We start from the raw sequence: 15317 nt of genomic DNA on the forward strand, positions 1-15317 counted from the left end.
GGACCAGATCCTGAGCCGGGGAAGGAGCCTGAGCCTGGTGTCCCGCACAAAGTTCGGATTCAGCAAAATGGAGCGCACAAACAAAAGGCACTCACACATGAGGCATGAAAAGCAAAAACAGCAACGCAGAAAAGTTGCTGCTGGCATATATGGCTGAGCAAAAAAAAAATAAAAGCGAAAACGAAAACGATTCCAGACGCTAGAAAACTGCGCATTCAGTGACGCGCTAAAAGTCGCACATACACAAACAAATACACTCACACAAAGGCAAACAGCGAAAAGCAATGCAAAGTGCACTTGAAGAAAAACTAATTTTTTAAGGATAAATAAAAAGTATTTAATTTCCAGAGTTTATGCTGTGATAATGTGGATTAAATCATTAATAACTGAATAAGAAAAATACCAAAAATAATATAATGACAAAACAACAGTAAATAGGTAATAGTTAGATCAAAATGCTAAACCTCCAAATGATTTATTTTTTTAAAAAATGTAAGGATCTCCGAATGTATGGCCTCCGATTTTGGACTGTGCATTTACAATAAAATACACCCGTACACACTTGGCATGCAAATAAAATGAATAAATAAAATTTGCACATGTGCTTTTCACACCTTGTGCCAAAACATATAAACCCGAGGGCTGGCGAGGGGGTGGTGTTTTGAGGGTTCCTGGGGGGGGCGGGGGATTCGCGTGGGCAAAGCAATGAAGTGCGAGTTGCTGCTGGTGCAAAATGAAGTCGAAAGAACAGAACGAATGGGCACAATGCGCTGGCAGTCGTTGTTTGTTGCCGCTTTGTGTGGCAGTAAAACTGCAGCACGCACACTCGAAACGCAGCAGAAAAGCAGCAAAAGCAGCAGGAAAGCAGCAGAAAAGCAGCAGTGGCGGCAATTACAGGGCACTGGGAACGAAGAGCTACGCGCTGGGCATAAAAACCAAAATCGGGTCATTCGGGTAAAATGAGAGAGAATGACGGCCGTTACCACCTTTGGATGCCAAACTAGGGTTTATGAGCCCCGCGGTGTACTCAAACTTTTATTGCGCCCCGTTAGTGGCCCGCTTAGATGTCACGGCAATCAAAAGTTGTTAATGCTTCACGGGGAATCGTAATCGCAAGGAAATTAGTTGCATATGGTGCGATAATAAAGGATATTACTCTCCTGCTGCTCCCCATCGCAGTTGGAATATCCGTTTATTGCACCAGCTCACAAAAAAAGTCGTTAAAGGGTCGTTTCCTTTTCTGAAAATGATTTTGTTTAATTTGGAATATTATTGGTTATTTTTATTTTTATAGAAGCTTTGTCGATTAAGAAAATAGGCTATTATTAAAATTATAAAAGTCCAGCTTAACTATCTTAAAATATTCCCTATTTACTTAAGATATTACCTATCTTAAAATACAAGAAAAAGACAAACAAATTGCTTTATTTGTATAATATTATCCTTAATTAAAAATCGTTAATCAATACTAAAGCTCAGTGCTACCTGTAATCTTTTAACATATTAAAACAAAAGTGAAAATATGTTTCAATTTGGGGGAAAACCAATTGGTATTACCATTGTGCAATCAATTGAATCAGAAAATTGCAATGGAAAGTCAAAGAATGTTGCTCTCAAACCAGGGTTTTTTGTGAAAAGTAAACGGCTTTTCTGCCAGTTGCAGGTCGGCAGTGCCATTAGTTGTCTGTCGAGGATATGCCATCGCTTGACGGTGGCAATATTTTAACTGTTAAATGCAGTGGCTCCCGTCGCATTTGCATATTTTTTTCCACCTCCAACTGGGTCTCCAAGCAATTTAAAGATTAAGCACCTGGCAGGGATTCTCGAACGGCGATGGGCACTGCAATTGAAAGTGCTACAACGAGAGTCCTTCTGAACAAAGGAAAAATGGTTACATTGAGGGCCCTTTGCCGCTTTCATCAATTTCACTTATCAGGCAATGTCAACAGCTCCTTCGGCAGCTCTCCAGAAAGTGAGCTTGGGAGGATTCTAATCACACGGCTTTTCAAACAATGGCAGTCCTTGTGTGTAATATGGTTTTTATCCCCATTTGATTTATGTAAGGCTCAGGTCATAATTGCTTTCCCCGGAGGTCACCTGCCCATGTGGATGGGACAATGCGAACGGACGCCCTCCCTTCTCACATCCTGTTGGCAATTCTTCCGCTGGAAATTGCATTTTCTTCAGTCCCGAGTTTGTGTTAGTGTCCGGAAGAGCTTTTCCTTTTGTTAAGCGCCACGCCAGGCAACAAAATTAGAATGCCTTCGTGTTACACTTGCCAGCGGATTTCTATTCTTGGCCCACGGTACACGTTGGCCATCAATGCTCGGTGGGTCTGCCAGGTTTCCATCAACATAAACAGGTTTCCCATGTGCATAGATGGTTATGGACATGCTTGGCATACTTTCGCAAATGCTTTCAATGCATTTTCGGCCGTGGTTTGGGGCTTGGAAAGCTTCACTCACTTTCACTTTGATTGATGTTGCTGCCAGTGCAAATGACTGAGACGGAGAGTCCTCCTCCATACGGTTCCCTGTTTTTCTGTGCAGACACGACTTTGTCAAATGAGCACAACGTCGCAGGCACACATAAATACACGTAAGCGATGGCAGGATGGCTGTCCTGTCCAGAGAATTGCTCAATGGCTTGTGGCTGGCAAAGTGTTTGGCAGGAATTGGGACAGCCCTTTGACCACTGCTGACACAACTGTACTAGGGCTACATTCCTCACAAAAATTGTTGAGAGTTATAGTATTCAATTTAATTGAATGTGGAAAATATTTTAGAAAATTAGTTAAAGAAACTAAAAATATTCATACATCCTAGAAATGTTAAAATAGGTACTTAAGACATTGTAAATACTTATTTTTGATTAAGGAGTATATTCATATAAGCATTCGAGTATGTGTGCTTTAGGGATAAAGGCGGTTTAACTCGTATACAGTGTTCCAATTTAATTGCATTTTGCCAATGCCCAAGGATCACTCTTGTTAAGAAAAATAATAATAAAAGCGCTATTGGAATCAGTTCCAATTATTTCCGCAGCGAAAGAAATGAATATTGAAGTGTTTTTTAATTAAATGCACTGACTGAAAACAATCTCCATGCCGAAAGTATATTGAGTGCTGGATACTCGAGTTAAAGTAAATAATGAAAACAATAAACGAAACCACTTAACAATTTAAAAATTAAACAGTCAAGGGAAGAAATTAAACATGAAATGGAAAAGAGTGGAGTATCACGAGTTGTGAGATTCAATTTAAGACGTTAACCCTCCTCGATCTTAAGCGAATTGATTTAAAGTAATAGATACATTAATAATAACGATGTAATTAAAACTGTGTTAATAGCTAAAATCAGTTTAAGCCAATAGTTTTAAACGGATTTCACTTTTTAAGTAAGTCAAATTGAGAACAAGGCTGTGAGTAAGCCAATAAACATTCTTTTCCCGTGCTCTACAATCAGACAGCATGACAAATGGAAAGGGGATTATTGAGAACTATGCTGAAAAAAAACCGAAATAAAAAAAGAGAGTGAAAAACAGGCCAGAGAAAACAGGATACAAAAAGAAGTTGACTGTGAGGGCAAAGCAACCAGGACGAGGCGGTGAAATTACAGGGAAGGTGAGGAGAAAGGCGGCGAAAGTACAAATAAAGAAACTCCCAGGCGCATTAATTAAAAAGGAGCAGACAAAGCGAGGCGCAGATTAATTGGCATCAATGGGAGAAAGACAGTGGCGGTAAAGAGGGCCCAGATAAGGGCCAAGACGCAGGCCAAGGATAAAGGGGGGCGGTTCGGGGCGGAGGAAGTGATTAAGTAGGCACCAGGACGACGGAATGGTAGGGGTGAATATCAACGGATATCAGCGGAAAATGAGTAATGAAGTCGAGATGGGCCAGCCATTTTTTATGCATACAGGACAATGAGAAACTAGGCCCGCCTCTCTGTGTCTATGTGAGTGTGTGTGTGTGCGTGGAAAACGAGCGCCGCGTTTTATGCTACAGTTTCATTCGGCTTCGAGTTGGCTTTCTGTTTTTTAAATTCCCCGAACGTTGTTGGCCTGCCATGTCAATGAACTACCTCTGCGTGTGTATGTGGATTTTGCGAGAATATGTATTTGCGGCGCACATATGCAAATTTCTGCATACCAAAACTTGTCTTTGGCCCGGTCGAAGGCTGGGCAAAAAAAAAATGGTTGGAGGAAATAAAAACTCTTGGGCTGTAATAATTTTTCCGTTTGCTTTTTTTGCTCATTTAAAATTCAACAACTGCCGCCCGCAGACGCCATTTATTTATATATTTTTCTTTGCCTGTTTTAGTAGACTGACATAAGCTCATATGCATTCATATATACGCACACTATTTGAATGCGAATAAGCTTCATTTATACATGGGCTCTTCTCTGCTGCACTAAGAAACACACAAAAACAGCAAACAGGCTTCAAACATTTTTTTCTTTTAAGGATGCATCACAAATGGATTTGTGGCCAGACATTCAACGATGAACAGTGCAACCTTATTTTTATAAATTTAAAACCGAATTTTTTTGTAAAGCTCTTCATAATTCTGAATTAGTGTTGTGTTCTAAGAGCAATTGAGAACTATAAACTATTTTTACAACAGATTTCTTTAACTCAATTTAAAAAATAAAGATTTTAAATTTGTTCGTTTTGGTTTCCATTTAGTCTGAGTTTTTAATTACATTTTTCTCACGCTTCCACGTTTGGCGGTTGTTAGTTTTATAATTGTGTGCACCGCTTTTACTCCAAATGAACATGCGCATTCAAAATTTAAATTGGATGGGTGGAAAATAGGAGTTGCCCCGACAACTGCAGTTGGAATACATAAGCAGAAAGGCAACGTCCTGTCAAAAGCCAGCAGTTGATGGTGAGTTGCGTCTGAGGTTGGGTAAATTAATAAATTTTAATAAGAAAACGCTTTATACCGTGAACTAGGAAACCTAAATGTTGAAATAGAAAAGACATCCAGCGATATTCCATTACATTTCGGTGGCAAGATAAACGGATTACTCGAGTAGCGACTAACCAAAAACGCACTCAATGTGTAAGCCGACAAAATTATAGAGCGTCAACAGAAACTCAATTTGGAAAGCGGAATTTTATTAGGTCGCTGTCCACCCTGTTTCCTGCCATCCAACCCATCCAAGGGAGGGGTGGCCCTTTTCGTCCTCGCCGATGGTCGGGCAAAAACCATGGCATACTTTTTAGCGTCAGGCATTTGTTTGTCTGCTGCGGTCGCAGTCGCAAAGTGCACTGCAAAATATAAGTATGTTTGCCAGTGGGGATGGGAGATAGGTGGCTGGCCGAAATGGACTCTGCTGCAGTCAAGTGCAATAATGTAATAGCTATATTTAGCCAGGCCCTCTCACACACACAGGGACACATTTCATGTTTGCCTTTGCACTGCGTTATGGCCGCAATATTACCGAGTCCTGCCACGTCGCTCCTTTACAACGTTATATTTGCCGCATGCTTCGATTTTGTTGGCTCTTGGTCCGCCCCTCAGCCGATCCGAATGGCGGGGAAAACATATTGGCAGTGCCTGCGGGTTTTTCGGCTCTCCTCCTCTGGGCGGGCGGCTCGATTTCATCTCTACCGCATTCCTGTCGCATATTTGAGCCCATTTTGTGATTGCACTTGCACACTGACTAACGGAAATTGCTCGGACGAAATATTCGAGCGACGCAAGGCCCCTGCTCATTCCGGCGAATCCTTCGCCCCTCCATTCGTATCCCTTTGGTCCTTGGCTCTCGCTTTGTTAGTTAATCGCCAGGGATTTGGTTTTCGCCAGTTGTTTTCATTTTTCCACTGTGCTTTGGTCTCTCATTTCTTCTTTTTTTTTGTTGTTTCCGCTGGCCGCTGCTGCTCACCAAGTGAACCATGAATATTTCAGGCATTTAATTGTAAATTACACATACGCCCTGTGCGCAGCAGTTGAATTTTTTAGGAGCAGCTGCCGCTGCGGCGGATTCGGCGTCTGGTTTCAGTGTAAAGCGCGGATTTGGTTATTGGGCCACATCCCATGGGCCAGTAGGCTAGGCTGCATTTACGAAATTCCACTATCTTGATTAAAGCAGTTTAAAGCAAAAAGCTGGTTTTTCTTTGCTGCTTTTTTTCATGTTATTCATTTACTTTGCAATTCACTTTTTAATCCCTTGGGTAAACTGAAAATTGAATGAGTTATTATTATCCTGAGGATTAAAGGAATAGCTGTACTGCATTAAATATGACTTTAATTCGTAGTGGACAAATTATCAGGGATTCCAATATATTTTAATACGAATAATTTAAGCTTTGTTAAGCCTATGAATAGTTACAAAAAGTGGTTCTTTCATGTGCAAAAATTCTGTTTTTAAATTAAAAAGAAATACATTTTTGACTTGTTTTAACTCTTGCATTAATTTTAGGTATAAAAAGGCACCCCGTTCTTAGCTGTCTGTGTAAGCAACTCGCTCCAGATTTATTCGCATTTTTCAATTGCCATATTTGTCCCACGTGACTGAGCCGCCGACCAAATCCCACCGCAACTCGCATCCGTTGCGGCAGGAAATACTTTATAAAAAACACAGCCAGTGCGAATTCTCAGTCAAACTTTGCACTCTATGAATACAGTTATATGCACTCGCGTTTTTTACTCGTTAATTATTAATACATGATTCCGTACGCCGTGTGTAATTAACTTCCTGTTGGGCATGGCATTTATTTTTGCTTTTCTTTTTTTTCCCCCGATAGGACGAGAAAAATCAATTGCTAGTCACGAATGTGTGGTTGAAACTGGAGTGGAACGACATGAATCTGCGCTGGAACACCTCCGACTACGGCGGCGTGAAGGATCTGCGCATACCGCCGCACCGCATCTGGAAGCCGGACGTGCTGATGTACAACAGTGCGGATGAGGGATTCGACGGCACCTACCAGACGAACGTGGTGGTGCGGAACAACGGATCGTGCCTGTACGTGCCGCCGGGGATCTTCAAGTCGACGTGCAAGATCGACATCACGTGGTTCCCGTTCGACGACCAGCGCTGCGAGATGAAGTTCGGCAGTTGGACATACGACGGATTCCAGGTTTGGTTCAGTCACCCAGCCAAGCAAGGCAACCAGGGAGTACTTCACATACTGAAAAGAACTCGTAGTTGTTATGCTTGACCGATTCGATTCGAGTGTATTTTTATGATTTTCCTTGGTTCACTTTACCTGCATTGATCTGATGCGAGTGAGATATTTACATTATTCTACCCCCTCTCCCTCGAATATCGTATAAAAAGCTGGATTTACAATTACAAGATGAAACTGGCGGTGATATCAGCAGTTACGTGCTCAACGGCGAGTGGGAACTACTGGGTGAGTAAGCCAACGTCGTCCTGGAGCGACAGCCCTCCTCTCTACATACTTCGACATCCAAACTCAGACTCTGAGCAGGCGGTCTTCCCCCGTTCTTCAGTCAGAAAAGATAAAAATTGAGAAATAACTCCGCAATGCTCCCAATTCAGTGTGTGTGGAGGTGGAAGTGGGCACTCTGCGCCAGCGAAAAGACAATGGCGAGGCGCTTAAGAGTCGCCGCTGCTCCTTCGCGGAGTTCTGGCCTTGCGGCTGATTTATAGCATACTTTCGTGTGCCCCACACAGAGATACACTCTCACACACACCGGCATACTTCTACTCTCTCTCTCTATCTCTTACTTACTCTCTTTCACTCTTGAGCAGGGTTCAAGCTGCGAACTAAAGTTCCGAACTCGTTCCGTTCGAAACTACGACTGTGTTGCTCATCGATACGTGATTGAAATCAACGTTCAATCATTTAGGGATGAGAAAGTTTACATCACTGCTTTTTTGATACCTCTCTATAGCTCATATAGTTCATTCATTCAATTTCGAGGTCAATGAATACGGAATTAAGTAAGGCACTCGATGAACCCTGTTGTTATCCCACCCAATTACTCAAATACTTTCGTACTCCACCCAAAAATCACACGCTTATCCAGTGTTCTCCCACTCACTCTACTTTCAAAACAAAAAAAACAACCAAAACTATCGCAAAATCAAATTCTTTGGGCGCTTTAACTTTTAAGTCCGAAATAGCCGCGTAAACATTTCGTTTACTCTCAGTGTAAGAAGCCTGCTTGGAGGAGCATACCTTTAGGTTTCTTAAAAGAGTCTAAATATGCTACTCCAATGGCAGGCCCCAATAATATATAAGCCTGATAAAGAGGTAAGGCCTGGCCCTTGTATGCATTTAATTAGATTATTTTTCCCGGAGTCTATGAATCCTTTTATTAATCGCAGCTAAAGGCATGTGGATAGCGTATACGATAAGAATCTGAATGCTGAATAGAAAACGCTTAAATGCTATACTTATACCTATTGAAAACTGTCTTCAAATACTGAGACAGCCCTGAAGAAATTTAGAAATATTTTGCATTTTGCCTAAAAATATAGATAAGAGAAGGGATAACCTGGAGTAACGCGAATGCAAGACTTGTACATAAATATTTTTAGTTACCACAACCTTATTATAATTTGACATACAAGAAATAATACAACTCAATTATTTTTTTAACAAATCAAATCTACTTTTTATATATAACCTCTATGTTTCGTAAAAAAATAACAGATCATTTTTACCAAGCAGCATTGTTGTGCAACACTTAAGAAAATTGAAAATAAAAAATAAACATGATTTTCTAATAACTTAAAAATTACATTACATTTCATAGTTTTCCATTTTCTACAGTTACAAACAAAATCTAAAAATTATTAATAGTTTTAAAATAACAATATGAACATTTAGCATTTTTAGCAAGATTAGCTAATGAACTAGAGTAAAACAATAAGAGCACAAAGCCGAGAAAATTTAAATAAGGGAAAGCCCAAATATAGCACATTCGCAGTCAATGAGTAAATAGCAGCATCCTCGTGAAAAACCATGACAGCTGAAAATCCTGCCACACCCTCGCTTTTGTTGGCGTTTGAAAGTCTGGAAAAAGTTTGAGCTAACTGAATAGATAAGTAAAGGGAGAAGAGCTATGCTCTTTAGCTGCCCGTTAGAGCCATGCACCAGAACCAATTAAGAAATTAAAGGACAAATACTTCTGCATCCTCGCAAATACATGCACTGTGAATTAGTGCTTCTGCAGACAGAAAAAGTTTTCAACTCAACACTGGCCACAAAAGTGCAAAAGAAAATTGTTTGCAACAAATTTTAGTTTCATTTGCCAACTCCGTTCGTTTTCCTCTTCTGTATTCTTTTATTCCCTATTTTTTGTTTTATTTTTCTGTGCGTAATTTTTGGGAGTTTTCAAAAGTTTTTCGGCTGTTTTTTTTTCTCTTTTGTATGCGCATTTGCGGTTTTTTTCCTCTACCAGCTTATGCAAATTATTTTGAGTTGGCCAAGTGCTCCCAGATATAAGAGGTAAACTGTTTGTGCGGAGGAGTTTGGAAAATTCGAAAGGGGCCCAAGTAGCTAGGTCATTTTTAAATACGCTGCCAAGGCACTTTGTTCGCAGTCTCTGTCTCTGGTAATCCCTTTGGTAATCTTGGAGTAAGTTGAGCAGATAATTTAGCTTCAAGTTTTGTTGTCTACCACTTCCACTCCCCATTTCCTTTTTGTGCATCTCTTTTGGGCATATGGCAAATGCTTTTTGCCAAAAGTTTTTATTGCAAATATGTTTGCGAACATGTCGGGAAATGTAGAAGGGGAAAAGCAATTAAGAGACTGAAGTTATCAGAAGGAAGGGGTGTCATGGTTTTTTTAATGGATGTACTTTATAATACGACCAGAAAGTTTCTCACAAAAAGCAGATTAACAGAAGTTCGAGGAGTCTTTCAATCAGCTAGGACAACTTTTTAGTTTAGCCACCGCTTAAGTTTTATTTGTATACCCAATTGTAGAAACAGTGCCTAATACTATAATGACATACCTAATTATTTATAGGACATTGTGTCAGATAAAATAAATGAAATGAAATGAAAGAAATAATTAGTCTATAAGTATAAATCACACAATCCGTTTAACACATCAGGAACTTTCAATTTACAGCCAATAAACTCCGTTTACACAACTTCACTCTCAACTTTCTTACTCTGATTTTGTACATTGTATATGCATACTTGAATAACCCGCAAACGATTTCTTATCTCTACATACTTTCTACTACGTATTTACATTTTGGAAAGCAAAGTGCATAAAAACTTTTCCCCATAGTAAACTGCTCGGCTTTACTCCACTCTGCTCTGCTCTTACTCAACTTTACTTACAATTAGTTGCCTAGACAAATAAAACTCTTTCCGAAACTAAGTTAACACTCAACCAAACCCAAACCCACAACCGAAACATATACCCGGCATGCACACCCACACTGCACACATAAACCTGCCACTTCTGCCACTCATATCTGTAAAACATTCAAGAACTGTAAATGGCAATAATGCTTCAATTACTCGTACACTTACCAGCCACTCTAGTCTTTGATCTGCTCTGCTCTAAAACCGAACACGCTTTTTACCATATTCCATTTACCATTTACCATTACCTACTCTACTCTACCTTGCTCTACTCCCAACTTTGCTCAACTCTTGTAATATGCTCATAACAAGATGCTCAGCCCGAGTAATAAGTAATGACTGCCACAGATACATATCTGACAAGAACATATATACAGATTAACCGCATTGTATTGTGTATTGTGTAATGACGCTTTGTGTACAATTGAACAATCGCAGGTGTGCCTGGCAAACGTAACGAGATCTATTACAACTGCTGCCCGGAACCCTATATAGATATAACCTTCGCCATCATCATCCGCCGCCGTACGCTGTACTATTTCTTCAACCTGATCATACCATGTGTACTGATTGCCTCCATGGCCCTGCTCGGATTCACCCTGCCGCCGGATTCGGGTGAAAAATTATCACTGGGTAAGCAAGGGGTGCATTCTAATTCTAGTTAAACCAACTAGAAGGGGGGAAAGTAAGCCACATTAATTTTAAACCACTTACGCAACGCAAATACTTGAGAGTAACAGGAGGAAAAGAGCCCCACAATACATGTAAACAGCTTGAGAGCCGCTCGAAAAGTATTTGCCAAGTACTTTTTAAATAATGACAGCCTAGTTGGCGGCAAAAGCAGCGAATTTCAAATTAGGTGCCTTTCATAATCGCGTTGATAAGAATGAGCTGTGGCTCCTTATTTTCCAACCAACCGACTGAGTGACTGACTGACTGACATCGCACATTACCAGTTATTGCCATCGTTACTTATTCCTGCTGATGACGCCACAGTCTCAACGATGGTAAACAAACTATTGAACTTTTAATGCTGCCATGGCTGAGTAGTAAAAAGTGTTCAACGAGCCGGGCGAAAGGAATGCTCTCCAAAGTGTGCTGTCAATCGACGGGGCAGAGCATTAGTGGCTTGGAAAATCAGTTGGGACTCGACTGTTACTCCTTCGATGCTTGAGTACACACAACTGAAATAGAAATAAATGGCTAGCAAGTGGGTGTTGGAAAGTGCACGGCACAGCATTAAAAGGGAAAGGTTGCAGAAAGTTTCACAAGCACTCTGCGAAGAAGTGTGACTTATGTTTGCTGTCGAGAGAAGTCGAGTTTCTCGTTTTAATTACTTAAAAATAACTTGAGGGGTTTCTTATAATGTAAATGGGTTTTTTTTGAAAATTGTTTTTAAATATACAATTTGTAGGAGATCAGCAGCATCTTTAAACAACCTTAAATAAGTTTTTTTTCCTCTCTTAAAGATCTTTATGTATTAAAAATTTAAATTAAATTTACCATATAAACTTAAGTTTAGAATGGTGAGCATATTTATGGACATTGTAATGGAATACTTTATACCAACCAGTCTTGCACTAAGCTGTATACCCTCCTTGATTTCCATGTGATAACCTCATTACTTAATGGAATCTCTTCATCTGATATCTAGGTGTTACCATCTTGCTCTCGCTGACCGTGTTTCTCAATATGGTTGCCGAGACAATGCCGGCCACTTCCGATGCGGTGCCATTGTTGGGTAAGATCATTTTGTTTACCAATTGTAGTCGATGGTAGAGCTTCTCGTAAATGTAAACCTAAATCATGTTATCGCTGTGTCTACTTATTGCCTTTTGAGTTTGCCGTTTTCTAATTGCAATCCATTAAATAAACATTTATTCTGTGATACTTTCATATACCTATGTACTCGTTTATAAATATCTCTAAAGTTGCAGTCGCATATTCATTTTATATATCCATGCATTTCTAAAATGATTTTAAAATCCGAATAAAATCCGATGATTTTATAATATTAAAACTTTGACACACAATTAAAAAAAAAAAACTGAACGATTTTGAGGCACAGCTGTACTTAAGATCTTTTCTTTGGCAGCAAAGTCAAGAGTTATTCAACAATATTTGGCTTTGAAGTCTTAAAGAAAAATACGAGCTGATGCATCAAAAATAAATGTTTCCAAAACAACGTAGCCAAAGAAATCCGATAATTCATAACTAGAAGGGCAAATAAATGTGACTATAAAACCCCTAAAAACGTTGACAAAAATTAAATAATCAATTAATGCGCCTTTATATTACTTAAACCATGAAGACCCAAAGCTAATCAGTACAAATATATAAAATTAAAACACGAGTTGGTTTGAATATTGCACACATATTTGACAACGAGTTTCTTGCACGTTATAAATATTCTCAGTTTCGGTTGTCGAGAAATCAGTATTTTAAATACAGTTGGGTTGTTCCTAGTCCAGCTGAGATAATAAAAGAAAAAGGTAAATAATCAGCTTTAAGTGTATTTATATATTTTCATTAGTTAGTGTCTTTACTAAAAACTAAAACAATGAAGTATTGCATAACTAAAAATAAATATTCTTCTTATTCTATTTCCTTAGTTAGATGATATATTATTTTTTTTAAAGGAACAGCTCCACTATATAAGCAAAATCCAACTCTTAGCCAACCGAATTTAATTTGTTTTTAACTTTTTCGTAACTTTGTTTTTCAAAATTATACAATCGAATCGAATTTGAATATTTTTCTCCAAAAAGTGTTTACAAAATTAAAATTAAAGTTATCTTGTTGAATTTTTCTCATTCCGTTCTTGGCGTACACTTTTTGGTGTCTAACTTTTATATTTACCTAACCTATGTCTAAAGTATACAAACTAAAGTTAACCTCGTGTGTGTGTGAATTAAAAACAGAAAATAAATCTATATGTATTTTTCTTGAAAATAACATTTGCCATGCAATTTAAAAAACCTGAACGATTAAGAAGCTAACAAACAGAAAACCTTTGCATTTAATGTACTAACTAAAATATTTTGTACATATTTCTTGCCTTTTTCTTTCTTTCAAACAAACTATGTACCTTCCGCAAAAATTATATGTGCTCACAAAATGCATATAATACTTAACGAAACAAAACCATACACCATGAATAAAATCTGAACTTTGAAATATGCGTTACCCCAAACGAATTACCACGACAACAACTACCAATCCAACAATATAATAACAATGAAACTAACCTATAATCCATGCACCACTACAACAATTACAATACATTCCTACACTAAACATAATAAATATATATAATATTTATATATATATATATATTGACAACACGCCCAACCAACCAACAGGTACATATTTCAATTGCATAATGTTTATGGTAGCTTCATCCGTTGTGTCAACGATTTTAATATTAAATTATCATCATCGAAATGCTGATACGCACGAAATGTCCGAATGGGTAAGTTGCAAATAGGTCAACCCACCAAACAACCATCCCAAACAACCACAGCAACCAACAAAACTATCTCCAACCAACCAACCAACCAACAACAAAATATCAAAATAAGAAACAACTGCAAAAGCGACCATCACTCATCATTTATAGCTTCAGCTAGTTTTCAGTGGCCCCAGAACAGCAGCTCCAGAGGAACGTCCTATATCCTGCCCCCTATATCCTTTTTCCTTTTTCCAAACGTGGTGCGCAGAACCCGCACAATGCCCCAGAGTCCTCTGTTGCTGTTGGATTTGAGACCACTGTCGCATAGAATTAGCATTTTTTATATGATTTATCTCTGCCAAAAGAGAAAAAATTGCAAAATTTTATGCGAGAGTCATGCTAAGATAATTTATGTGTTAGCTAGCGAAATGTTTTTGTGTTAGCTATTTTCACAATGTTTAGTTACTTGTTGTAATTTGTGTTATATTCCTTTATTGTAAAAACAAAACCTAAAACCATAAACCAATAAAATACAATTTAAATAAAAACAAGAATGTACTCAGTCAGAAATGAGCTTCAACAGGGTCGTTTTCAATCACGGGATGTTTTGACAAAACAAATATTATCCAAAATATAGCAATTTAAATTTGGTCCGATGTTTATTTAAACAATTGTTTAACTACTAGATATTACCAATTATATTTCCATAACAGTACTAGTGCTGCCACAAATGTATAGTTCTAAAATATCTACAATATCGTAGTTCTAAAATATTATACGGAGATCTTCATTTTTCGATTCAACTTAAAAGGATCATCCAAATAGATATATTTGCTCCAGACTTTATATAGAAAAGTGACTAAAAATTTCATAAAGTAAGCATATCCATGCCAGATAATAATTCATTTTTCCATTCATGAAAATACAGCTCCATAGTGAAAGCCAAGCGAGGTGGAAATCATAATCATTTCAAGACGAAAATAAATACATTTTCATGTGTTTGTCTCATAAACATTTAAAAAACTAAAAATACCTAAAAACGTATTTGCAAATAGTTGCACATATAAATGTTGTTCGATTACCCTTCAATTGTTATTATTGTTGATGTTGTCGTGCATTTATGTTTCATACACAAAAACAGCCTTTTTTCGATGTTCGGTTTTTCAATTGGTTCTTGTTAGTTTTTGATGCCTACTTAGAGGCTGTTATGCAAGCTGCAATTTTGTGTTGCCCCTTTAATTTTGTTAGTAAGCATAACTGTATCTGCAATTTAGCTGAAAACCAAAGCCAAGCCAGAGACCCAAAAGAAAAATGTCAGTTGAGTTGAGGTTTATAGACCCTGTGTGTGTGACCCAAAAAAACGTAAATCAAAAGAACCAAGAGGAACGTAATACACGTAATAACGAAGCAAACGCGCAAGAAAATGGGAATGCCGAGCCGAAAAGTGACGGACGGATGTACAGAGTACGAAACGAATGTTGTAACCATCCAACATGTCTAGCTACTATACGTGTCTACTATAAAATAATTTATGTAATGAAAAATATCGTAATGTTGATGTTGG

The 15317-nt window shown here is 38.3% G+C and overlaps 1 protein-coding gene across 1 annotated transcript in view; it reads left to right on the forward strand.

Moving 5' to 3' along the window:
• LOC108045265 (neuronal acetylcholine receptor subunit alpha-7) overlaps nucleotides 1-15317 on the forward strand; it is a 55785-nt gene that overhangs the window by 32665 nt on the left and 7803 nt on the right. Inside the window, exons 5-9 of the mRNA XM_044459874.1 lie at nucleotides 6752-7087; nucleotides 7288-7363; nucleotides 10741-10935; nucleotides 11957-12043; nucleotides 13665-13774. Of these exons, the coding sequence (XP_044315809.1) occupies nucleotides 6752-7087; nucleotides 7288-7363; nucleotides 10741-10935; nucleotides 11957-12043; nucleotides 13665-13774 (804 nt within the window). The remainder of the gene's footprint in view (nucleotides 1-6751; nucleotides 7088-7287; nucleotides 7364-10740; nucleotides 10936-11956; nucleotides 12044-13664; nucleotides 13775-15317) is intronic.

The sequence above is a fragment of the Drosophila rhopaloa genome, unplaced genomic scaffold (genome assembly GCF_018152115.1).
Source record: "Drosophila rhopaloa isolate 14029-0021.01 unplaced genomic scaffold, ASM1815211v1 contig_2, whole genome shotgun sequence".
Classification (NCBI taxonomy): Eukaryota; Metazoa; Arthropoda; class Insecta; order Diptera; family Drosophilidae; genus Drosophila; species Drosophila rhopaloa.